The sequence below is a fragment of the Panthera uncia genome (assembly GCF_023721935.1).
Source record: "Panthera uncia isolate 11264 chromosome A1 unlocalized genomic scaffold, Puncia_PCG_1.0 HiC_scaffold_17, whole genome shotgun sequence".
NCBI lineage: Eukaryota > Metazoa > Chordata > Mammalia > Carnivora > Felidae > Panthera > Panthera uncia.
Window position 1 is genome coordinate 42,613,882 of NW_026057577.1, and position 26,818 is coordinate 42,640,699.

At 38.8% G+C, this 26,818-nt stretch overlaps 1 protein-coding gene across 3 annotated transcripts in view; it reads left to right on the plus strand.

Annotated features, from left to right (window-relative positions):
* The first annotated feature begins 3,839 nt into the window (after positions 1 to 3,839).
* Positions 3,840 to 26,818, plus strand: part of RAB3C (RAB3C, member RAS oncogene family) — a 301,875-nt gene continuing 278,896 nt past the window's right edge. The window contains exon 1 of one of the 3 annotated variants that reach the window (XM_049649503.1): positions 3,840 to 5,249. In XM_049649503.1, the coding sequence (XP_049505460.1) occupies positions 5,121 to 5,249 (129 nt within the window). In that variant the 5' untranslated portion in view covers positions 3,840 to 5,120. Of the gene's footprint in view, positions 5,250 to 24,725; positions 25,054 to 25,697; positions 25,848 to 26,818 lie in introns of those variants that run through there. The other 2 variants (XM_049649502.1, XM_049649501.1) reach the window with 2 other exon arrangements.

The following is a 26,818-nucleotide window of genomic DNA, read 5'->3' on the forward strand; positions in this document are numbered from 1 at the left end:
TGAACAACAAGGATTTGAACTATGCAGGTCCATTTATACATGAATACTTTTTGATAAATGCAGCACAGTACTGTAAATGTATCTTCCCTTCCTTATAATTTTCCAAATCACATTTTCTGTTCTCTACATTATTTTGTTGTAAGAACACAGTGTACATTACAAATAACAGGCAAAATATGTGTTAATCGACTGTTTATGTAAGTAAGTAAGGCTTCTGATCAATAGTTTTGGAGAGTCAGATGTCATGTATGCATTTCTGACTTTGTGGGGCATCAGTGCCCTAAGCCCTGTGTGGTCCAAGAGTCAACTGTATTTTCTGTTTCAGAACAAGGTCATAGAAGGTCTCACTTGGGCATCTGTGAACTGGAAGTGGTACAATTAATGGTTCCTATTGCTTTAGGGGGAGAAGGTAAGAAACTGATCATTCTCTTGGATGGCTCCCAAATTCCAGGAATCAGTGAGTTTTGCTTTGGTGTGACAGTATTCACACTGGCTTCCCTGGTTGTCCTGGACAGTTTTTGTTCAGTTTCTTTGGGGGAAGAACCCTTATGTTTCAGGGATACACCTTCAGGGATAACTGCCGGTCTTCTGGCTGCCAGGTCTGATAGGGTAGGAAAATCAAGTCTTCTGTATTAAGACTTTCTATTAATTTCCCATTTTATACTCTCTCCATTTGGCCTTGAGTGTGAAGGCTTGCCAAGACTCCACGGGGCAGCTGTTTGCTTCTATGGTGGCAGCACATACAGCAAGAATTCTGGGCCATGGCCTCCTCCCACTTTGCCCACACTGTAAACATCATCTTTATCCTTCTGCCTTCCAGAAGCTTATTGAAATTTCTTTTCTACTGATAGCCTCTCTCCCATTCTGTCTGTTGTTATGGGAAAATACATGTTTTTATTCTTTCCTACTGAATTCATGTGGATTTGTGAGGGGAAAGAGATAAATACAGATGTCCAGTCAGCCATCTTAAATGACCACTGTTGGAGATGTATTATTTTTTTTTACCTTTTAAAGGTAAAAATTTTTCTCTTATTTACCTTAACCTCATTTTCACGCATTTTGGTTTTAATGACTTGGTCCCACATCATTGTCAAATATAAAGTGTGATTTGTGAAGGGGACTATTTAACTATATAGGCATTTGTCTTGAGTTTATAAATACTGAGGACTATAGTTGCCCCTTTGTCTCTTGATACCTGTAGCTCATGCCTTCTGTGTGTCAGGAGGCTCTCCTTTGTTGGGTTGTACAACTTATTCCATCTCCTTTTGATTATAATAGCATTCCCAACAGGATATAATTTGGGGGATGTTGGTAATATGCATATTTTTATTATTAGCTGACATTATTCTTCCTTTCCCTTCCTGAAAGCCCTATATAGTCTCTTACCCTGAGGATGTGGGCTAGCTAACAAGGAACTTTCTAGAAGCACCACACAAGAAACAGAGCTAGCTCTGAGAAACTCATTTGTTTTTTTAAATCCTTATTGGAAAAAGATGTTTTAGACATTCTTTATGTGTGATACCTGAGAGATAGAGTGGAGAGCAGGATAGACATGGTTCCTTTCATCCTATACCTTAGTTCTATAGGATTCTCATTAGTCCAACCCAATCTAGTTCTTATCAGCTTTTCTGACTTTAGCACCTATCTGCAGTGTGCACTTCCAATCCTACTTAATATTCTGAGCAGAAATAGGAGTCAGTAAGAGCCACAGAGGAGAAATCTTGGATGCACTTTGCTGTGCTCCACAAAAGCAGTGTTACACTCTCTATTCTGTTTTCTTAGGGGCTCTCTCAGTGTATGTGTGTGGGGGTAGGGGGTGTTGACAGAAGGTAAGACTATTGTGTAACCATATGTACTTAAAAGGTTTTTTTTTATACCTACTTAGCATTTTATTTTTATTTTATTTTTTTTTCAACGTTTTTTATTTATTTTTGGGACAGAGAGAGACAGAGCATGAATGGGGGAGGGGCAGAGAGAGAGGGAGACACAGAATCGGAAACAGGCTCCAGGCTCCGAGCCATCAGCCCAGAGCCTGACGCGGGGCTCGAACTCACGGACCGCGAGATCGTGACCTGGCTGAAGCCGGACGCTTAACCGACTGCGCCACCCAGGCGCCCCTACCTACTTAGCATTTTAAATTGGACATGAGAGGAAGGTAGAATTACATTTCCTGAACAATTGTGCATTAACCAGATCTCTTATTTTCATCAGGGAACCACTTAAGGTACTAACTCAGTAACACATACAAGTAAAGTCAAGAAGTACCAACATCATTGTTTCTCTATTACAGATCCCACTTACCTTTTAGTCACTTCAAAATTCCCTAACTACTGCAAAAAGAAGGCAGCCTTAGAATTGTCACATTTTAGATTCTGGGCATAGAACTCTTTAGATGACATAGCAGCTGTCCCTTCCCCCCCTCCTCCCCTCCTAATGAGGCTGATAGCCACTAGAGGCCCTCCAAGTCTGGAACTCAAACAATAGAATTGGAATGCTAAACAGCCCTTAGCAGCATCACCAGCCTAGGGGGGGTGGGGATGATTAATCATTCTGAAAGAGTATATCTGCCCATCATGTCCACAACTGGCATATTAAATGCCTGCAGTCTGTTACACAGCCTGTGTAGGTTTCTCTTCTGAAGAGTACTATCTAAAATCAACAGTCCTTTCTGGGTTCATCTGTTCACTTTTTATTCTTTTCCAAAACTTTTCTCTTAATATTATTCTGCTTTGAAACAAACTCTCAGTGCTCAGCATCTTTAGTGAGGAAGTTCACAAACTGGCAAAGATGATCCTACTTTCTTATTCAGAAGAGGTTCTACAGAAGATGCTTCCTTCTATCCCTTGCATAGTAATGCCAAGCATTTGATTTCTCTGAAACAGATGAGTGACTGGGTTGAAAAACCTGGGTTATACCTGTACATTTTATCTTGCCACTGTCTCAGTACTCAGAGGTTTAGTTACAGCATAGTCTAGAACAGAACTTAATGGTCTGCCTTGTTCTCCACACAGGCTCTAATAACAGAAAAAGACAAGTTTGCATACACTTGATCCTTTTATGGTTGGGAGTCAAACAACCTACTGAACAGGCCACTTGTGGAATAACTGTGAACCAGAAGAACCTCTTCAACCCAAATCTTCTAGGGTAGTAATAAGGAGGGTTAAAGACTTCGCTGCTATTTACTTGGGTGACTTGCCATTACCATTTAGATAAATCCAGTCTTCTTTATCATCTTTCTCAAGTCCCCTGTGGTTAACTCCCTCGTCAAAATTGTTGTAGTACATTTTCCACTTTTCTTTTTATGATCTTTTCATCCATAATTTCATCTTTGCTGATGGCTCACCTGTTTGAAATTTTCTTAACAGTTTTCTGCAACAAGGGCTCAAGTCGGTTCCAGGAAGTTTGGTGCTAAGCAAATTTTATGAGTCTGTCCTTAGAGTGGGAGGTGAACCTGAGTCCCCTGGTCCTTGAGAGATATTCCACTTTTAACCTATTTCCCTGGTGAGGCTGTGAAAGCCCACAACATGGCAAACATACTAGCCTTCTATGGACTTGGGCTGACATACTTAGTTATGGTTATTTGTCCTTTGAGAGATACACTAGAGTTTCAGTGAACTAGGCAACATTTCACCCTGTCTTATCACAATGGGACTGAAGGGTATAGTGCACAAATGTTAAGAAATTCCATTATTAGCAGTTTATTTTAGCTTCCCTAAAATGGCACACAGTTGTATCTCAAGGAAGGAGACTATGATAGATCACTGCTCCTTTGCCATTAATTAGAAATATTGATTCTATGATTAAACACATTGTTCATTTTGTGTTTCAGATTTGCCTGATTTCCCAAGTCGCTTGAAAGAATAATCTGTTCAGAGTTCTTCAGGAGAAGAGGATTTTGGATATTTAAAAACTCTTTTTAATGTTCATTTATTTTTGAGAGAGAGAGAGAAAGAATGAACAGGGAAGGACAGAGAGAGAAGGAGACACAGAATTGGAAACAGGCTCCAGGCTCTGAGCTGTCAGCACAGAGTCCTATATGAGACTCGAACCCGCAGACCTTATGATCATGACCTGAGCTGAAGTCGGACACTTAACCAACTAAGCCACCCAGGCACCCTGGATTTTTTTTAAATCATTTTGGTCTGGTTCATAGCAAAATATCAAATTATCAAGATTCTGATCTTAAGCGAATGATGTTTTTATTTCATCCTAGGGAAAAAAACTTGGAAAGTACTTGGTTCAGCTTCTTTTCTTAAACCTTCTACTCCAAGTCTGATGCTAAGTTCAAAGGAAAGCAGTTCTCAGAATTTTGACCTTGATTTGTATAGAATCCACCTAGCCACTTTGATTTCCAAATCTTAAAGGAAAAAATCTTGTATATTAACTTTGACAAACTGCTCCCTGTAATTGATTCCTTGTACTTGATATAGTGGCCCATTGATTCCTTGCTTTCTGAGGATGTTTCTCTATTTTTATTCTAGAAGTCGAGGATTAAAATGAGCTATTCTCTACCTCATTTAAACATGGTGATTTCAATAGGACACAGTAGTTTCAACTGTTACAACCCTTGATGTTGCACATTAAAGAGCCAAACAATAAGCACCCCCCCCCCCAAAATATGCTTCTTTGGCATAAGGATTTTTTTTTTAAAAACTGCATACACAGGGGAAGCTCTGAAAACAGAGGTAGAGAGTAAGTACCCTTTGGTAAGAGAAAGCTGTATTTAAAATGAAATTTTACATTAGAAAGGGCTCTTATACCTGGAAGAGAGCTATTACCAGAGATCTTTTTGCCATGAGAGGCCCATCTGCATCTGCAGGGCAATCTCTGTTTATCAGACGTCCTCCTTTTTCCTTCCAATGAGTTGTTACCTCAGCACGTCCCAATATTTATCTTTTGTCTTTACCTGAACTGGCATTGAAGTTGGTGGCTTGGGCCATTTCATGGAGTTATTCATTTTTCCTGGACATCTCCCATGTATACATGAGGTATGCATGTTCATAAACTTCTGTTTGTTTTTCTACTGTTAATCTGTCCTTTATTACAGGAGGTATCAGCCAAGAACTTAAAAGAACATTCTTTCTCCCGTGCAACACCTAATGCAATGAAAAAACCTGAAGATGAAATTTATAATGACTAACAGTAGCTGCTGCTTCTGTGAAGCGGTAGATGCTGTTGCTGGGAAACTAAGTGGAAGGGAATTAGAGAAAATCAAAGCTTCTACATTTGCAGACTTAACAGGTGTGGAGGTAAGAGTTGTTTCAAGGGTTTGATTCTTTGTGGCTTGATTTAAGGTAGTTGATTGTGAGACCAGATATCTGCACTGTTAATAACTGTTGGAACATTTAGTGGTATTTTAGGTGATGATTTATATTTGGAGCCGATAATCTGAGGAATTATTTAGAGATCTATCCTGGGAAAGCACGCGTGCGCTCGCGCGCGCGCGCGCGCGCACACACACACACACACACACACACACACCAAATGCGATATCTAAAATGTGTAGCTTTGCCAGAAAGCAGGGCTATAAATCAGTAAAATGGGAGTTTCAAATATTGGCTACCCAGCATGAAAAGACCTTATTACTAAATCTGTGATGCACTTATAAATCAAAGAAGCCCTGAGGTGGACAATAATTTATGTAAGAATTTTGCTTTTGACTACATAAGTGATTGCTCTAATTCACTACTTCTTTAGTCTTGATAACTCAAATTTGTTATTATTTAGTGAGTGTCACCATGAATTTATTAAGTGATTAGCTAAAAATCACAGATGTCCTAGATCAATTTACATATAAGGATAAGCAGCATTGTTAAAAAGCTTTCTACCTGCCCAGTACATATACCTTTTCCCATCCCCTTAACTAGAATGCATTTAGAGTCTAGATTAAAATTGCCTGGAAATTGTAGTGTCAAGAATGGTTAAAATAATAATTTTGTGTTATATAAATCTTAACACAATAATGAGTAAGTCATTTTTAAAATGACCTTTAGAACATTGAAACAAACAGAAGATAAACCAACACCGCAGCCCTGCCTCAAGATGTTGGGATTTAAAGGCATGGGTGTCACTAAACACTCCACAGATGATTCTGATTTGGGTCCAGGGTTACTAACCCCTGACCCAGATGATTCCTTTTTCTCCATCTGTGCCAGCTCATCCTTCATGCTAACGTCGTATCAGTGTCTCAGACACTGCTTTATTACATCATTCCCCTCTACCAGTTTCTCACTCACTCTCCTTTACTGGGCCGGGCCATTTGCAACTGTTTAAACTGTAACTTCTATAAATTGGAAAGGCTCCATTATATGTAATAGTTAGCACTTAGTATTAATTTTAATGCTGGGGAATTACTTAAAATACTGACACATTGCATGATATATCTGTCTGGATCTTCAGGGTCAGAACCAGGTCTGCAGTTTGTAAAACATATGGTTATCCTTAGGATGAAATTTTTTTGCTTGGTGGATCAGGTCGAGAAAGCTGAAATTCCAGAATCAAGATTTTATTTTGGGGAGGAGCTGAAGAAGGGGATTGTACTAAAATGCAAATATCCATAAGAGCGCAATCTGACATGGGATTGCTTTTCCTTTCTAACTGGACCATCATTCTTAGGGAAGATTTGATGGGAAATTGTTAGACCTTGAAAATGCTGGGCATCTTCAGGAACTCCCAGAATAAGGAGACGCTCATGAAAGTGAAAGTTGTTGCTTCACCATTTCCCTGTAACAGTTCTGCTTTCAGGTGTGTGTGTGTGTGTGCACCTGCACACACTTGTGAAATATGCATATTATAGTGGGGAAAATATTTAAGATTACAACAGTCTTCTAAGAGTAAACAATTGTTATTTGAATAGCAGCAATACCTTAGTTCAAAATTTTAAGACTGAACAATGAGAGAGAACTTGCTCAATTAAATATGAAAAAGTACCATCAAGTTGCAAAAACTAAGTGTTATGTGAATAGCATTGGAATGCACAGAGACAAATGGTCGGATGGAGAAAAGGTCAATAAACAGACACACACATACATATGTATATACGTATTTTAGTGCTAAAGATATGATAAAGATGGCATAAGATCATGAAGTCATTGAAATAATGAATAATGTACATTACATAAAATAATGTAAAAATGCATTATTTACATAGAAAATTAAAGCATTAGGCTCCTGTTTTATAAATAGATAAGATTGATTGATAATTCTGGGAAAACCCAATAAAACAAGAGGTTATCTCCATGTGGTAGTACTTTAGATAATTTAAAGTTTCCCCTTTTGTTTATCTGAATTTAAAATCTAAGTTATACTCATGTAACTTGTACGAAAATACTTTAACATTTTAAAAAAGCAAAAATGAAAAGGTTTTCTTTTTATATCAAAAGTTTATAACTGAGAGATAATTTATTTTAATACCATTATATAATTACTGAGGGTTTTCAAGAGCTTAGCCTGCTTATCAAAACAAGGAATATAGAGTCATGTCTAAAAAAAAAAAAGAAAGAAAGAAAGACCTGTAAAATCTCAGTGGAAGACTGTATAAATGAAGTAAATACCAGGCTCACAGAATAAAATGAACAAAGGAATTATCTTCCAGCAAAGTAGACACAGTAGGTGAAAGTTACACACTTCTACGAGGCACGGGAACTACAAGCTAGGTCAGAAGAACTCATTTTATCAATATTTCAAGTTCAAAGTGGTCAAACTAAAGGGAAAACAAAATTATTTTTTGCCTGTAGTTCTCTCTTTGCCCTTTTTTCAGGGACAACCCAGCAAAGATTGAAAATGTGCACAGAATAATGTTGAGGGTGGTGGCAAGCTGTCCACCAGAGTGACATGACCCGAGAGCCCACACAAGGATTGAGGCAGCAATATTTTCAGGCAAGCCTGTGCTTCTATTGCTAAGGGAACTGTGTAAATCAGATAAATGCCAAACTCGTAATTCACCCAGACACAGCTCTTCCACCAGCTAGGTCAATCCAATTATCTCAGAGCAGGGGCAATGGGAAGAGTGCGAGAGGACATATTAGGCAGCTTTCCACTGGCAAAAGGTAAAGAAATACACAACTCCACACTACCACCTACAGGGTGGCCTCTTATAGCCACATAGAGCTTCTAGTTTCTGTCTCTCGGCCCAAACCACCTTCCTAAGACAATGGAGCAGGAGCAGACTTTTCATTAAGTGTTTGTACATGCTACATATTGATTCAAAATAAAGCCCCTTTCTTATGTCAGAAGGGCTCTAAGTAATAACAGCCAATACTTATTAAGAGCATACAATATGAGCGGTGCCTGGGTGGTTCAGTCGGTTAAGTACGACTTCAGCTCAGATCATGATCTCACGGTTCATGGGTTGAAGCCCCGCATCAGTCTCTGTGCTGACAGCTCAGAGCCTGAGAGCCTGCTTCAGATTCTGTGTCTCCCTCTCTCTCTCTGCCCCTACCCTGCTCGCACTAGTGTGTGTCTCTCTCTCAAAAATAAACATTAAAAAATTTAAAAAAAAGAGAGGTTACAATATGCCAGGCACTGGTCTATGCCACTTGTAATTATTAATTTATTTGATGCTCATAACCTAAGGCAGTAAGTACTATATCCTCTCCATTTCCCATATAAGGAAACAAAGGTACAGAGAGATTAGGTGACTTGATCAAGATCACACAGCTGGTAAGCGGCAGAGGTGGAGTACAAACAAAACCTTCTTTTTTGGCCACACAAGGTGTTCTAAGAGGGAAAAAATGGCTTAGTATAAGTTTAATGCTACTCACAAGATTCTAGCCACAAGATTGGATCAATTAAGTTCTTCAGTCTGAACAAATAGAACAGCACTTCACCTTCTTGAGGGTAGAGATAGAGATGAGCAGGAAGAGAAAACAAGAAAGGATTGAGGAAGGATGAAGATATACAAATCTTGGGTAATTAAAAGCAGGGCCCAGAGAAGATAAACAAACCATGATACGTCCATATGATAGAATACTACCCAGCAAGAAAAAGGAACAAATTACTGACCGTGAAATATAGTAACATGGATTAATCTCAAGTGAATTATACGAGACATAAAAGATTCTGGAATCTTTTCAATTTATATGACATGCTATATGATTCATAATCTGAAAAAGGCAATACATTGAAGCAGATCACACTGGCTGCCAGGATTTGAGGTGGGGGAGGGTTGACTATAAACGTGCATGGGGCAGTGTTTTGTGTAATGACCTACTGTATACATTTGTCAGAACTCTCAGAAGTATGCACTACACACACACACACACACACACACACACACATATATATATATATACTATATCTAAATTATATCTTTATTTAAGAAACATACAGGACCCACAGCAGTCAGAACCACTTCAAAATCTGCTTTTTAAGGAAAAATCTTAGTAGATTAATTTTGTGCTTTTTAACATCTTCATTGAGCAGTTACTGTGCACATACAGTGTGGTAGGTTGGAGAGAACACACCAATAACAGCATGTGGTCCTGTCTCAGGAAGCTCCAAGCCCGGTACATTTAATGATGTGAACTGATTCTCTCTGAAAAAAATCTGAGATACCATAAGTAGGGAAAAGGATATAATTTTTTCCTTTCAAATGAAATGTAAATTATACTATAGTGCCTATGTGTATAGTACAAAGTGGGGGTGCTTCACATGTATCCCAGGGATGCCCTTACTGAATGAAATAGTTCATGTATCCATTTATTTCACAAATATTTACTGGGTGTCCACCATATACTAGGTGCTGAGGTGTGGTAGTTAGCTTTAGTTGTCAACTTGGCTATGTTATAGTCCCTAGTTGTTCATTCAAACACTAATCTAGGTGTTGCCTCAAAGGTATTTTGAACATGTGATGTAAGTCCATAAATGACTGTAAGGGAGATTATCCTAGATAATCCAGGTGAGGTGGGTCTGAATCAGTCAGTTGGAAGGCCTTAAGAGCAGAGCTGAGGCTTCCCTGAAGAAGAAATTCAGCCTGTGGACAAAAGTTTCAACTCATGTCCAAGAGTTGCTGCCTGCCCTTCATGATGCCCACCCTACAGGTTTCAGATTTGTCTAGCCAGCCACCACCACCACATAGGCCAATTCCTTGCAAAAATCTTGATATGCATCTCCTACAGTTCAGTGATTCTGGTTGAATCCTGACTACTACCCAAGAGAGAGGGATATAAAAGATTGACACAGATCTGGTCCTTACCAATTGTATGGTTTAGTGGAGATGACATGGGAGTAATCTGGTGATAACAATATAATTTTATGATGGTAGAAGTACAAGGAATATATTGGGAAATACCTGGCCTGGTCTTCAGAGTGGGATGGATAAGGAAAATGTTCTAGATGATGGAAAGTTTCATTTAAGTTAAATTAACTATCCCTTAAGAAAGTACCATGTGTGTGTGTGTGTGTGTGTGTGTGTGTGTGTGTGTTGCAGGAAGAGTAATGATACGGTGTTTCAAGCAGAAGATCTAGCCTATACTAAAGTATAAAGGCAAAAGGAAACATGGCATAATGGAAGAGACTCAGTAAAGCTGGTATGTATAGTATGAAGGTATGAGAGGAAGGCTTTGAGAATAAGCAGAAGCTAGATCATGAAGGTCTTGTGAGTCCTGTTAAGTTGCTGGGCATGGGGGAAGCCATTAGAGGGTTTTAAACACAGAGAACACTTGATTAATTTTGGATTTCATGACACAATATGGAGAATGGACTGGGAGAAAATGCAGGTTGGGGACTAGAAAAACTAACTCAAAGACTGATGACCGTGACATAGTCTGTGAAGAAAACAGGTAGAAATGGAGAGGATTTAATTGTAGAGATATTTAGACAGTAGACAATATCTTGGTGATTTATTGTATTTGAGGAATAACAGAGATTGGAAAGTCCAATATCAAGCCGAAATTTCTGACCTGAGCAACTTGGTGGATGGCAGAACCATTCACAAAGAGGGATGAAGTACCTAGGTGGCTTAGTCGGTTAAGAATCTGACTCCTGGTTTCAGCTCAGGTTCTGGTCTTATGGTTTGTGGGATCAAGCCCAGCATCAGACTCTGTGCTAACAGCATGTAGCCTACTTGGAATTCTCTCTCTCCCTCTCTCTGTCGATCCCTCACTCATACTGTCTCTGTCTCTCTCAAGATAAATAAATAAATAAACTCAAAAAGAGAACACAAAGGAAGGAGCAAGGGTAGAACAGGGCAGGATTCTTTGGTCCTGCTGTGTTTGAGGCACCTTTGGACACATGGATGGAGATATCCAGTAGGCAATTGGCTATACCAGCCTAAAGGGCAGGAAAAGATATGAGCTCAAAATAGGATGTGGGAGGCCTTGTTAGATCAATGGAGACTAAAGATGTGGCTGTGGATGGGATTGTCTAGGATAGTAGAGAGAGGGTAGGAAAGAGATCAGGATAACCTGGAGCAACCTCTAACATATCCAATGGGGGAAAGGAGGAGAGCTTTCAAAATAGCAGACACTAGTTTTTTAATCAGGTTAAAAACATGACTTGCATGATAACCTTCTGTAGGATTATTTTTCTCCACAGTTCATGGGTGAATGTGAAAATCAGTTGGGATCTAATGATATCAAAGTATCTTTCAGTTGTAGATGTACTTCCTTTCTGTACTAATGTTGTCTAGCTAGCATGTGCTTTATGGTTTGAAAAGCTTTTCACAGACATACATCCTTTCATTTAATCCTGAAGAAAAAGGCCTACAAGGTAGCTATTAACATTCTTCCTGCTTTATAAACAAGGACATTGAGCATCGATTCAAAGACTTGTCCAACATTTTTAAAAGTTTTTTTTTTCATTTTAACAGTGTTCCTATGAAAATCATATGTAATATTACTTTCTTCTTGCATCTTCTCAATTGTTTCTTTCTTAAATTTGCCCCCTTTTTCCTATTTGGTGAGATTTAGCTTTACAGTCAAGTGTCTTTTTTCAGTTTTTGTCCAGTTCTAGCCGAGCAATAACCACTTTGCTAGAATGAATGTCCACGTGGACAGCTGTGTCATTTGCCTTGTTGTGCGGTACTTGTTCAGTGTAGATGACATTTCTCCCTGTAAATCAGGACTTACTTTGCCAATTTGCTCACTGTTAGAGTCCTCACACAACTCAGGTGCATCTCAGAGCCTCTGGCATCAATCCCTTCAGTACAGCTCTTTAGAGTGAACAGAACATCAAAAACAGCCCTGGAACTATGACTGACCCTATATTGCAGACAGGAAAATAAAGGCTCATAGAAGCCAGAAAGGCAGTCAGTGTTTCTTACTCTGAAAATAGAGTAGCCGGATGTGCATTCAGATCTTTTGATACTGTAGAATTAGCTTCTATACCTGCTGCCTTTTAATAAATAACTACTTAGTACATTTTGAGGGTCCGCTACTTTAATGTTTTTTTTCTCTTTTTTCTTTCTTTTCTTTTATTTGATTTTTTTTTGAGAGAGAGAGAGAGAGACAGCACAAGCATGGGTGAGAGGCAGAGGGAAGGAAGGAGAGAGAGAGAGAGAGAGAGAGAGAGAGAGAGGGAGAGAGAGAGAGTGACTCAAGCAAGCTTCATGCTCAGCTCGGGGCCCTGCTCCATCCGAAGACGCTGGGATGACCAGAGCTGAAATCAGGAGTCTCTTGCTCAACCAGCTGAGCCACCCAGGCACCTCTATTTTTGTTTCTTTGTATTGGTTTGTCTGAGATTGAAATTGGGCCTCTGATTATCCACAGCAAGCATCATGATTTTTCTAGCAACTCACCAACTTTTTGCCAGAAGGTATATCGTTCTTTATAAAAACAGAGTAATAAAAAAAGTGTGAATCCTAGAGATTACTTTTTTGCTTTAGTGTCAGACTCTCTTGGTGCCATGAAGTAAAATTAAAATATGGGGATATTATTTTGTAACCTCGAATTTTCTACAAATACTAAATTTTATCACCAGGATTCTAATCGTCAGTTATAAGGGAATTAATGAGAAACGTCAGTATAAGTCTGTGGTTAATGCGATAACATTGAAAGACCCTTCAAGTTTCTTCTGTATAAGTTTATAAATCATAAGAAGAATTCACCTATGAATACTTCCTTAGACTACCCCCAACTAGAGAACTACATAACATAATTAAAAACACCATATCCTTCTACCTGAAAGATTGTCTTGAAAATCAGTGACTTTATCAATATGGAAGTGACTTGTAAATGGCAAATAATCCCATGAAAAGGGCATATTCTTCTCCTTTTATAAATGAGTTTTATTTTAGGTAGGCGGGGCTTTCTTGCCTCCAGATGAATCACCCTGCTTAAAAATCCTTGATGAGCAATATATATATATTTTTTTTCATCCAGATGAATTCAATCATTCCAGAATAATTCCAGCATCAGTAAAAACAGTATGCAGATTTAGGATTGGATATAGAAGGCTGTTGCTTTTAGGGAAAGAGCCTCAGGGCCTTGGTGAATGCTGGAGGCTAAGAGTGGCTCCTTTTTAATGGTAACATTTATTTCTATGAGGTTCTAACTGCTTGGTTCCCATAGAAACTCAAGTGCCTGAGTGTTGACCCAGGGAATGACCTCGTATTTCCTGGGATGGCTGTTAGGCCCAACATAAATCATTGCTTCTTTTGCAAAACTGGCTTCCAATTTAGGGCTTTCCACTTGCTTGACATATTCTCTAGGCAATTTGGTTTTACCTTTACCTTTGGTTTTGTTTCTTCATCTATAACATGAAGATTATAACCATAATGCTTCTATCACAGCTGCTACAAAGATATAGGGAATTATTACTTTATTACTTTACTTTTTCTTCAAAAATATTATGATACCACACATTTCACTTTGAAAGGAATTGAATCAATGTTACAGAATTATAAAAGGGAAAGTATTTTATTTGGACATAAGAAACATAGTGTAAAAAAAGGAACATACGTGTTCCGTGTATAAAAACTATCCTCCTACTACACCTGAAACTAATATAACACTGTATGTTAACAATACTAAAATGAACATAAAAAACTTATTGAAAAGCAAAACAACAAACAACAAAAAAGAGTCATTCACAAGTGAAAAAAAAACAACAACTGTGAACCTAATGAATCTCAGAAAATAGTAACTTTTAAAATAAACTAGTAACTAAATAGTTTCATCCTTTAAAATTCATATTCTACATTATGTTTTATTTTCACCCTCTTTTCCATTGATATTTTTCTTGATTCAATATTTATGTTGTAAAAGTTAGGGTGGAGATTCTTGGATAGCAAAACTCTATAGGATTTTATTTCTGAATCTGCACCTAATGAGAACTGGCAATTAGTGTACTAGTTTGGGAGTAATTTTGTTTAAAAATTAAGGAACTCAGAAATTTTGTTGTTATAAAACCAAATACCAAAGCTACCTTTGATGTTATAGGAAATTAACCAACAATTTCAAAAACTATCCTGCAGACCATTGCTTATTGTAAAAGGGTGGGGCTATTATTCACTCATGTGACAGACCTGTGACATGGTGGATAAGCATGTAACTGTAGGGTCATATTAAATTATAACCCTCACATTTTTGCTTATGAAAAAGCAAGCTTCTTAAACTTCTTATGAGTCAATTGACTTTTTTCATCTACAAACAAAGATCATCATAAGATCCCTACTTTGTGGGTTTTATGTGAGGAGAAAATGATAAAATAGCACATGTAAAAAGCTTAGTAAATGACTGAAAAGCCAGCTAGTGCATGCAATAGTAGACTTCTGCCTCAAAAGAGTGACTTGGGATTACCTTTGTGTGATTTGTGCCTGTGATCCCTAAGAATGAGACAACAGATAGGCTAGGAATTTAAGCTGCAATCATTCACAAGCATATAAAAAATAAAACTCATAGGGAGAAAAGAAAAACTCATCAGAAGAATTTTTTGTGTGTATCGTTATCCCTGCTGTTCCAGAAAATCATCTGAGCTGCCTGAGTTAAGCTTATAATCATTTCATGGATTCCAAGCTAATGAAAGAGCTGAGTAGCTGCCCCTCTCCTCGCTTTGAGTGTTCGACTGGAGAGTACTTCTGACATTATATATTCCCTCCACCTCATTTCCTGAATAAGAAAATCAATTTCTTAAAATCTTATATGATTTTTATCTTTGTTCCATCACCTGCCAGCCTTTTTTTCCACAGGCAAAACCAACGAACCAGTAAAGAAATAATGGAGTAAATTGAACCCAAATTTGGTTCACTTGGGTTCAATTCAAATAGTGCTGAAGTGCTTGGGAGTGAATGTTGTGTTCCAACCCAGTATCTTCTCTTAGGGATGAGAGTAATTTTCCTTCAAGTAGCTCCTGGGATGGAGAACAACAGCCACAAAGACACTTCTTACGAATCCATCTGTAAGGAAACACCTGAAGGGAAGACTCTCTGCTTGAAAGTTCGTACAGTTATGTCACAAGGCCTAACAGGTGACTTTGAGAGAAACAGTTATTGTGGTATGCTAAAAGCAACATAAATTGACAGAGCCTAAGAATTCTCAGCTTCAGCTGCCTCCTAGTCACAGTGTGAGTGCCTTTCTACTGAGACATAATGTTCCATTAGTCAAGGGATGAAAAAGCGAGATCAGAAATTACATTTTGCAGCATTAACACAAACTTTGTTAGGGTTTACAGGCAGAGCATAATGCAGAGAGGAAGCGTGTTATTATTCTTCATTTCCCAATAGAGTGGGACTAACCCATCCCCAGTTTGCCTGGGATATTTGGGTATGTAGCACTACGAATCCCATACCCCAAGAAGCCCTTTGTCCTGGGAAAACCAAGGTCCAAGTTGGACACCCTCTATCCCAAACCACATTAGTCCTAATCTTAGCTACATCTACAATGTAATTTTCAGGTTTACAAAAATCCTTTCACCAAAAGTCCTCCCTTGTCAGTTTCGAATATAGTATTTTAGAAAAGATAAGTAGAATCATATTCACAAAATAGCTTAAAATCCTTCCTATGACTTATTGGTGACACACAGTCATTCGTACATTGTATGACAACAAGGAGACAGTCCCAGGCCTCCTGCCCTTAACTGGGCAGGCAGGAGCCATACTACAAGTTACCTTAATATGCTCCAATAAAGCTCTGTGATGGAAGAAGCTCCGAACGTGATAGGAGCTCAGGGAGGAATGTACTTGAAGCCTGGAAGGGTCAAGAACAACCTCCCAGAGGAGTGGTAGCTAAGCTGAGATCTCAAAAAAATTTGAGTAATTAAAGCATTCTGTAGTGGACTTGTTCTTATTAGGAATCATAATCAAAGGAGATGAAAGAGAGATGGTAGGTAGAGTTTCCTCAAGGGTCCAGTTGAAATGTATTGATGTCCTCACTGTGTAGTGCTGAGGACATTAGGATATGAAAGTTAAATGAGGGCAATGAAATTGGAATTTTGGAAAATGCTCCTTATGATGAAAGTATAAATATTTTTTTTCTCTCTACCAAGCTCAGTAGGGTAGTTAGTGCGTAAAATGCTAAGAGAACTGTAAATATTCTAATTTAACTTCTGTTTTGCCTATGACCTACAGAAGTTATTGTTTCCTTTGATTTTCAGTTTGTTCATCTTTAAAATAGGAGAATGTGTGGATCCCTCCTACTTGCCCTCCTTCTCTGCCCTGCTCCATTTTCTCCATCCTACTGTGTCTTAGGAGGCTGTGTACATGGAGACTGCATTTATAGGCTCCATGACTCTGGATTCTGGTTGGGTTCAGCCAATGAGGAGCTACCAGGAGAGCAAGAGTAGGAGGGTTGTTTATTTTCTTTCCCTGCAGGCTCCATCTTTCACAGCAATTTCTCCTAGTAACAGTGAATACTCTCTTCCTGGGCCTTGGCCACCTGGCTGTAACTTCTGTCTGGTACCCCGGTGATTGTAGCCCCAGGGTTCTCTACTTTCCCTTAACGGTTTCTGCTAACTTTGCCCAGGGCTCTGCAGATAACTCCTTTATTAAATTTTCTATAAATGACCCAGTTTGTGCCATCTTTTCCTGTTGATAGAGACAACAGTCATTATTTGTATCTCCCTAATATAGACATTAAGTTAAACTATCTGAAATGTCTAGCACAGTCTCTAGTATGAAGTAAGTCTTAGATAAGTGTGGCTCCCTCACTCTCCCTCTTCTTCCCATAGTGCACTCTGGCCTCCTTAAAGGCATGCTTCTAATTTATACTAGTGTGGAATCTGTGCTTAATGTGATTTTTAATAATTTAACATGGTTCTCCTGGAAGAGGTCTTTGTTACTATGCAGGAAAACTATTGATTACATCAGGGTTATTAAGCAAATAAAATCAAGAAAATGCGTCTTTCAAAAAGTCATGACAACATAAAGAAAAGTGTACTTCAACCATAGTTGTTTCAGCCAGAGTTAAATATGTGCTTTTTAATGATATAATATTCCTCCTTTCAGGGACATATATATTCAGACTATGAAAAAACTAAAGGCTCAAAAGAAAAAATTTATTTGATATAGATAACACCTTCACAGACAAAATATTGCTCTCAAATATTTGTTTTGAAGATGATTGATAATCTTTCTAGCTCAAGTTTCCTATAAATTTTGTGGCAGGGAGACGAACTGAGAGTTAACTGTGACAGAATAGCCACTGAGAAATGACTCAATCCCTTTTTGTCCATAAGGTGATCATGGAAGAATGAAAGGTATTCTTACCTTGCACTAGGAGTGACAAGGCCTTTGAATTCTTCTGCCCAGGAATTCCTAACTTCCTTACCATCTGGGGATAGTTAACACAGAAGAAGTAGTCATCTGTTGTGGGTGTGCCAGGAGGAATTTCCTAGACACTTCTTTGTTATTAAAGGCTTAGATCTGTGTAAATAATTCAGTTGGATTTCTTACAGAGAAAACTAATCAGCAGAAGTACTGTGACTGAGGGTTGAAGAGGGTCCTATGAGGTTGTTAGGTCTCTACAGGCAGGAAGGTGGTGGGAGTTCTGTTGTCAAGAGCAGCAGAAGCAAGGACTTACTGGAATGCAGAGCCTTTGAGGTGGTAGAGCCCCAGTGCAATGCTGGCCTGTGTGTTGTAGGTTGTAGCAATGGCCAACTTCTCCATGTCTTTCTGGAGCTGACTCTTTTTTTTTTTTTTTTTTTTCTTAAGCATATTTATTTTGAGAGAGAGAGCAAGGGAGGGGCAGAGAGAGGGAGAGGGAGAGAGAGAATCCCAATCAGGTTCCACGCTGTCAGCACAGAGCCCAACACGGGGCTCAAACCCACAAAACTGTGAGATCATGATCTGAGCTGAAATCATGAGTTAGCCGTTTGGCGGACTGAGCCACCCAGGCACCCCATCTGTATCAGAGTCTTTTTGAAATGTGACTTCATAGCCCCTCTTATCAAGAAGTGGGGTTTATTTTGCCTTTTCTTGAGTCTGACCTGAACTGTTACTTCTGGCCAATGTAATGCAGCAGAAGAGATGCTATGCCAGTTTCAAATCTAGGCCTCAACACACTTTATATGTTCTGCTCATTCTCTTAGAACCCTGGAAATCTACCATGCACACGGATTCAAGATGGCCTACTAGATGATCAGAGAGACATGGCCTAGTTTTTCCTCCATTCCTCATCCAATAACCAAACAATGCCAAGAAACAAAGGTCTTTGTTGACTGGCAGCTGGCTGCAAAACTATGTGTGAACCCAAGTGAGACAGAAAGAGCTGTTCCACAAAGCCCAGTCCCAGTTGTCAACCCACAGAATCATGAACTGCGAATGACCGTTGTTTAAATCCCTAAGTTTAGAGGCTATTTCTTACATAGCAGAGCAAACTCATACTGTGTGTGCTTATAACCTTGGGACTTTGACCAAGATCTCTGGGGCTTAGGTTGGCGTGGGGGAGAATGGTGCTACTTGCCTGGGGCCACATTAACCTGAAAATAGCAACATCAGTGACTGTCAAAGATGTCTAGCATCTACCATTTTACTTTCCTATTTATCCTCCAGAATTTTTGTGCAATCCAAGGAAGAAGGAAAGAGAAACCCTCACCTCATTCTTGTAAAATCATTTGGTACTGAACTTCATAACTCTCTTAATATATGGGGATTTGGGTCAAATTTAATTTTAGTTAGAAAAATAGTAAAACTTTGGTTCCGAAGCTTACTTATTATGTCACATTTTAAAAATAATAAAATGTAAAATATTTTGCAATATTTTTGAAGAAAATATTTTGAAGAAGAAAGAATTACACTTCAGCTGTCCTTAGATTTTATACCCTGTTATCAACCAATGTAAGGGAGGGAATTATCAGATCACACATCGATCTGGAGGTTTTTGACCTCTGAGTTAATGTTGGTAATGCCATGTTTTTTAAGCAAAAGTTTGGTCAAGTTATAAGACAATAAATAAGTGTTCAAGTCTGAGGTAATGATTGTTGAAATGTTTATATTTTCAAAGAACTCTGGTCTTGCTAGCATGTGAACTGTATATTAATCTCAGCTCTGTTATTAATGAGTACTATGTTAGGTGAGTCATTACCCATCTTTGATCTTTGACTTCTTTATCTGTAAATTCAGAAAGAAGAACTCAGTAATCTTTAAGTTCCTTTGAAGGTCTCCTATATCTCTCATTCTACACTTACATTTAGACAGTCTTTTTATCCAGAGGCATTGTTTACTTCTCCATAAAATATTCTTGAACTGATTACTCTCTCCTATTAATCCTTAAAGCAGCTACTAATGGTAAGAGTGGGCAGGCAGCCAATCAGGCCCTGTTTTGTGTTATCTCTGACACTGTTGTCTTGTTATCTGTTACCTGTTTATGTATCTGGTCTCCTGAACTAGCTTGAGCCTCCTTGAGGATGAGGATGGTGTGTTATTTTTTTTTTGACTCTCCATTTTAAATTGTAACATGTAAGCCTAAAAATAACTCAGTGGAAACTGATACACCTAAAAATTGAGTGTATTAATAAATTTTAGCACACTTTCTTTTTTCCAGTATTAGAGCCCTTCAACAACACTGCGTGACCTGTGGGGCTTTAGGTAAGTCATTTCACATTTCTGGACCTAAGTTTGTAACTATAAAATAGGAGGATTGAGCTAGATAAAATAATAATAAATAAGATCACTTCTTTGTGTACTAATCTGTCATTCTTTAAATGCTATGGAAATTTAGGACATACGTGTTTTTCACTAACCTGATTCTTCTGCTTACCTGGACTTAGTTATGAAATGTAAGCTTAGCTGAGAGTTATAAACATATAACTCTAGGCACCAGCTCCTGAAGGCATGCAGGTTGACCATCACAGGTAGTCTGGTGGGGTGCCACCAGCGTGCTCTTCCACCTTGCACCCCAACCTCCTACCCTCACCCCCAACCCACATAGTATCCCACACTATTTCAAGTCTTCTAAGAGTTGATGCTTAGGGGCCACTCTGTTCTCAAAGCCAGTATGTTGAATTGATTTTCTCTTGATTGGTTAGAAGGCTAGAGGTAGAAAGCTTCATCTAAACTCGTCACCATTATTTTGGGTCTTGATTATAATATATTGTCAAAATTTGAAATAGCTTTCCAAAAGTGATAATGATTTTTCTAAATAGATAATTCTATCTGTCTCTTTGGAAGTACACCAGGCTTAAAGATGTAGGTTACATAATCTTTTCCCCAGTCTGGAACCTGTAGTTGAATAAGTAGTTTGTGTGAAATGCAGGGATTATTATTTAGTACTCTTCTATTTTTCTCCTAGTTTGCATAATTATAAACTATTTATTCTAAAACTGCCTTCTATAAGATAGAAATATATATACTTTACCAAAAGACCTGAAGTTCCTTAATGATACTTCTAGTGAACCAAATGAATCAGTGTTTATCTGAAAATGTTAACAATTTTCAAGTGTAGGAATTTGTATGAAAACATCTAAGTAATCCAGTAATTCCATGAGTGGACTAGATATAGCATCCTCGTTCCCAAGTGAAGTCAACAACAACAACAAAAACAAAGGCCAGTAAAATTTCTTTGTAAGAGATTGTAAAACAGATTATTTTAAAGCAACATTAGTTTTTATGAGGAAAACTATGGGCAGGAGTCTGGGCTTTGGACTCAGATAACTCTGAGCTTTAAATCATGGCCCAGTCATTGAGGAGGGCACCTGTTGAGATGAGCACTGGGTGTTGTATGGAAACCAATTTGACAATAAATTATATTTAATATAAAAAAAATAAATCCTGGCCCAATATCTTACTAGTGAGGTGTCCCTCAGGAAAATACTTAACCTCTCTACTAATTTTCTTTGTAAAATAAGATTAATAACAGTACCTTGAAATATTGAGGATTAGATGGAATAATCTAGACAAAGTGCCTACCATGGAATAGATATTGAAGAAAGGTTAGCTATCAATACTATCATATTTATGTTAAAGAAAGCATCATTTTCTTTTTATTCAGTGGGAATACATTTATTTATTTTTAAAGCACCTTACTTGTACTGATTATTTGTGAGGTTTAAGACATCATGAGCAGGAATGAGTTAAAAATGATTTTATCTTTTAATTAAAAAGGAATCAATAACATCATGGGATGTTTAATTTCTTCCAAAGGGAACACAAGATAATCAATAGCATTTCTTGATATGGATGTTGCACAAAGTTGAAATCAAAGCCAGTCCTAACACAGTGAGCAAGACAAAGGTAACAAGACTTAGGCATGGAAAACCTCCAGAAGTGGTCCTAGAAATATCTAGAATTAGGCACCCAGCCCCATCCTTGTACTGTGAATTTGAGTAAATCTTGAGTAAGTAAATCCCTAGGGACATTCTTATCTCTTATACCAAGTTTCAGCCATTTTATTTTTTAATTTAACTCCTAACAGAGACATGGTAACAGTGGTAGGAACAAAATGTCTATTGCTATTTATGATCTAAACAATATCATCACTACTAATTAATGCCTAATTATATTTGTTCTTGGCTCTTCTTTAGCCAAATAAATTATCTCAACTTGACCCTACCTGATGGAATGTTTCTGTTTAATAGATCTGACACAGACATGGACTGGTAACAACAAAGTGAATGATAGAGACACTAGATAAATACAAACAACAAAATGAATACTAGGAAATATTAAATAAATGTAGCATAGTAAAAATCCGATCAATAATGAATAGTGATTTGGAACAATAAAAAAAGCAAACTGAACTCAAGACAGAGATTTAAGAAATCATTCCTTTAATGATATATGTGACCCAAGGCATGTCCCCTTCTTTAGGCCTCAGGACCTTTGAGTCTGCTTTATCTGCCAGTATGGGGAGGTGCTCATGTTGCATGATACCTGACCTTCACTGTGGCCCTTTTGCCTTCTCTTAACTGTATTCTTCCTCATAGAATCTTTTAAATATCAAATTCTTATCCCAGATTCATATGTACATGAAGAAGGCTTTCCTTTTTTCTTGTTTCCCCAATAACAGCCAGAATATTCTAACTTTAGGTAATCCTTTGATTTGAAGGCTTTGGTTGTTGTTAAATTACAGAGATCCTTGGGAATTCGTAATTTTTTAAAAATAATTAGACATTTACATGTCAGTAAAATTGCAAAGAAGACAAAGCAATCCTCTGATGCTCTGTAGGAAATGCTACCAGCTGTCTCCCAGTATCTGTTGTTCCTTCTTTTACAAGGAAATTCCTGATTTTCAGGTGGGCATTCACCCAGAATAGTGCTTACATTTCCCAGCCTACCTTGCAATTAGGTGTGATCACAAGATTAAGTTCTAGGCACTGTAATATAAGATCTCTGGTGTACTTAAAGGAATGTGGGAATGTTCTTCATCTTTCCTTCTTGCTGGTTAGAATGTGGATGTGAGAGCTGGAGCTCCAGCAGCCATCTGGTGACCTTGATAATGAAACTGGTAGATGGTGGTCTGAGTCCAAGCAAAGATAAAGTGCTCTTGCTCTTACTTTAGGGAGATTATCAGCTCCGGTCCACATTTGTTTGTTTAGTTGATCTCTGGCTAGTTTTTTGTTTTTTTGTTTTTTAATTTCCTCCACCCACTTAAATATACCCAACTAAGGTGTAAGAAATGGGACAGAATTAAGTTCCCCAAACCTTTTGCAACTCTAGTTTTTTTCACAACCCAATCTTCATGGGTTTTTCTCCAAATAAAAGACATACTAGAAAACTGAGAAGGTATTTCATTTTTGTAAAATATTAAGAAGAGATGAACTTCTCAAAGAATAGATAATGTAGCAGTTCATCATTTATAATATTTAAATCTGTCCCATGATACCAGAGTTTTTGAATTATGAGAATGTCAGAAAGTAATGATAGTATAGGGACACCTGTGTGGCTTAGTCAGCTGAGCATCTGACTTTGGCTCAGGTCATTATCTCACAGTTTGTGAGTTTGAGCCTCGCATAGGGCTCTGTGGCAACAGCTCGGAGCCTGTAGCTTGCTTCAGATTCTGTGTCTCTCTCTTTCTCTGCCCCTCCTCAAGTATGCTCAATCTCTCTTTCTCTCTCAAAAATAAATAAAAATATAAAAATTTAAAAAATAAAGTATCATATTATGAAAATTACAGGAAATTATTCTGAAGAAATCAGCTGTGCAGTTGCTATGCCGATTTTTGTTATTAAATGCAATATATATATATTTAAGTGTATTATTTTTGGTATTTCCCTTGGAAAAAAATTATCAAGAGATGCACTTTTATATAGATCTTTTTTTTTAAAAAAAGTACAGAAGTCTTACTTCTAATAAGTGCTACCATGAAACACCATGATACTGGGTTCCCTTTACCTTTTATTTGTTATTGGTTAATTTAAGTGTAATTTTCTAATGGTCATATAATCTCAACTATGACTGGAACATTTTAAGTTGTATTTTCTGAATAGTTATAAAAACTATTTACCTAGGCAATATTGTATTACATTCTCACTGTTTACAAAATTAGAAAAAAAAATATCTTAGGTTTCTTAAGAAAAACAAAATATAAAACAAAAAGAAAACCAACCTAAAATTAGTGAGGTATTTTGAATATGGTAGGCTCCCAATACCTGTTGTTGTTGCATTATTGAGTCAATCTGTGAATTTTTTGAGGTTTGTATCTTTGAACATTTCTTACATAAAAATTCTTTGAAGACAATTTTTCTAGAATTATGGCAAAGGCACTTGCATGGGAATTGCTGGAGTGTTAGTTTAAAATGCTAATTCCTGGACTTCTCATTTCAAATAGTGAATCAGAAATCTCTATGCACGTCTTGACAATATGAATTTTAAATACCTCCCCCCAAGAGATTTTCAAGCACATTTGCGTTTCAGAACCTCCCTTCTCCTATTTTGTGTAATGCAAAGTTTCAACCTGATTCAGGTTATTACTTCCATGCCTCTGAGCCAATATCAAGTTGATTCTTTTTCCATTCTGCCTCCAATAATAATCATTTTGACCTCGTGCAAAAGTCAAGAATCATTACTGGACTGATTAACTCTTGAAAAGAGAGGGGTGTCTCTCTAGATAGGTACAGAGAACATGGAAAGCCACACCTATGAGTCAAATGGGGAAAATAAAAGTATAACAAAAGTAAGGTTCAATTTCTAAACCGTTTTTGAACTAGTCTGGGATGAGTGCATTTGTAATGTAAGAAATAATTCTGTATTAAAGAAAGAACAGGATAACTTAATAGAGGTCTCCTATCTCATTCTCTGAAGGTGCTTCTGGGCTCTGGTGATGAATGTGTTCATTTTATGTGACTTGCTTTGAGTAAATAACCCAGTGCCCTATCAGTTCTCCAGCCGGCGGCCAGCAGCGGCTGTGTGCGTGCTAATGACGGTGAAGGTGCCTGGGGGAGGGCCTCGGAAGGGGCTGCCCAGCGCAATCGCGCCCCTGGCACTTGCTAAGAGATTCTCAGCCCTTTCTGTGCAGCTGCCACTTGAAGTCTCCACGCTTTCCCTCCAGAGGAAAGAAGCCATCTATCTAAATCAGCTGTGTCTTTGCGTCTCTCCTTTCTCCCTCCGCCAGCCGCCACCCCCACCCCTTCCATTGTGTTGTGCGTTTAGCTCCGCTTCCTGCGTGAGACCCTAACCTCTTGTAGCAGCAGGCGTTACTGAGGGTTTCGGAACCTCGAGTTGCAATGGAGCTGTACGGAAAGGTGAGCAGAAGGGAGTTCCTCTGCATGTTCTGCGCGAAATGTCGCTTTGACGGACTTTGGGGTGTGTGTGTGTGCGCGCGCGCGCCTTGTCAATGCAATTGTGCGAGTGAACCCCTTTATGTGTGTGCTAATCATCTTTCTCCCCCGCGTTTGTTGAATGAGATTGTAAAACCACCCTGGTCTGCCTATGTTAATATGTAAACTTTCCCGATTCGGGATAAGGTGTAGAGCGGAGAGTCCCAGAACGCAGCGCCGGTTTCGTTTGCATTGGGAATTAGCACAAGGTAGTGGGTTTCCTCACCAGGAAATCACAGTCTAGCCACGGAAGGCTGTGAGTAGAAAAGAAAAATCCCCGCCGATACGAGCTGCAGTCACTTTTGGCTGCACCTCGCTAGGAAATGGGCCGGGAAGCTGGGAGCAGTAACAACCAGGAGCGATTCCAAGGGAGGAGAAGGGAGGCTCCGCGGCCAAGTCCGTCTGGAGGAGGTAGCCTGTTTATTGCTTGCTTGCCGGGAGATGTAGTTCAGGGTTTGCCGGTGGGCCAGAAAAGCTCCTTGGAACAAGACTACAACTCCCAGGAGCGCGCGGGACTCCCGGCCAGTACGCGTGTGCGGCGCCAAGGAGGGGACAGCTCCGGTGCTGATGTTGGAGCCGGTTAGTGAACCCCAAGAGTGCAGAGTGTGGAGCGTGGAGCTCGCGGGCTGTGCAAGCTTGACCGAGCTCCCCGGCCAGCGCTGTCTTAACCAGAGAGGAAGGACATTTTGAGAACAATGAGACACGAAGCTCCCATGCAGGTGGGTCTATACAGAAAGTGTGGCCTCAGGAGGAATTGACATAGATGCTTTCTTTCTCCCTTGCTCCAAGCATAAATTGTGCTCGACCTCTGGGAAGGTCTAGGCTCAGACTCGGTCCTGGGGACACTGTTGGGTTCCTCTACGCTCCACGGGGCTGTAATTGGCTTGTCGATGAGGGATACGGCTATTCATTTCCTTCCCATGCTCTGAAAGGAAGGTGTGAGTGTCTGTCTAAAATGTAAACCAGAGCAAACAAAAGTCAGGGAAACATGCAGTCTCCTATTGACATTGATCTTCCCTTTTGGCTGGCCTGATTTGTGATCCCTGTGCAAGTGCACGGACTTGAGGTTTGGGGTTGCGGGGTCTCTCTTGGAGTCGGGATAGAGCGAATTCCACTTGGTTAAGAGCGCGTTAAAAAAGGCTAAGACAATGTTGGGGTGCCCCAAAGTCCCCTTTCTTCAATTAGAGTGCTAGTAGTATCAGGGGAAAACAGTAAAAACATTCCAGAGGCACGGTAGCCTTTAATCTCTGTCCGCAAAACTGGTTTACTCTTGCATTTTGAAGAACCCCCTCTGAGCTTTCCTGAGTGGTGTGCCCATTTGTTGTACGTTCTCATTCCGCATTTCAGTCACATTCTAAGGTTTGCTTACTTCGACTTCTATGGAGAGATGCCTCTGCCTAAGCATCCTGCCTAGGCAAATTTTGTTTTTAAGTAAAAATGAGTGTGCCTTTTAGTTTCTATGTACAACCAGTTAATGCTAAACACCAGCCTGCGTTCATTAACCTAGCAGAGTGATGCCGTTGCGTAATAGAGAGGCACTTTATGAATGGGGTTGAGAGGAGAATGGAACACACAATTTGGAACATGTTGTCTCTCTTGAGAACCCACTTCTCCTGCCAAATCTAACAATATAAATATTTGCTTTTAATTTTTGCCTAAACGTTTCCCAATTGTTTTCTTCACAAATTAA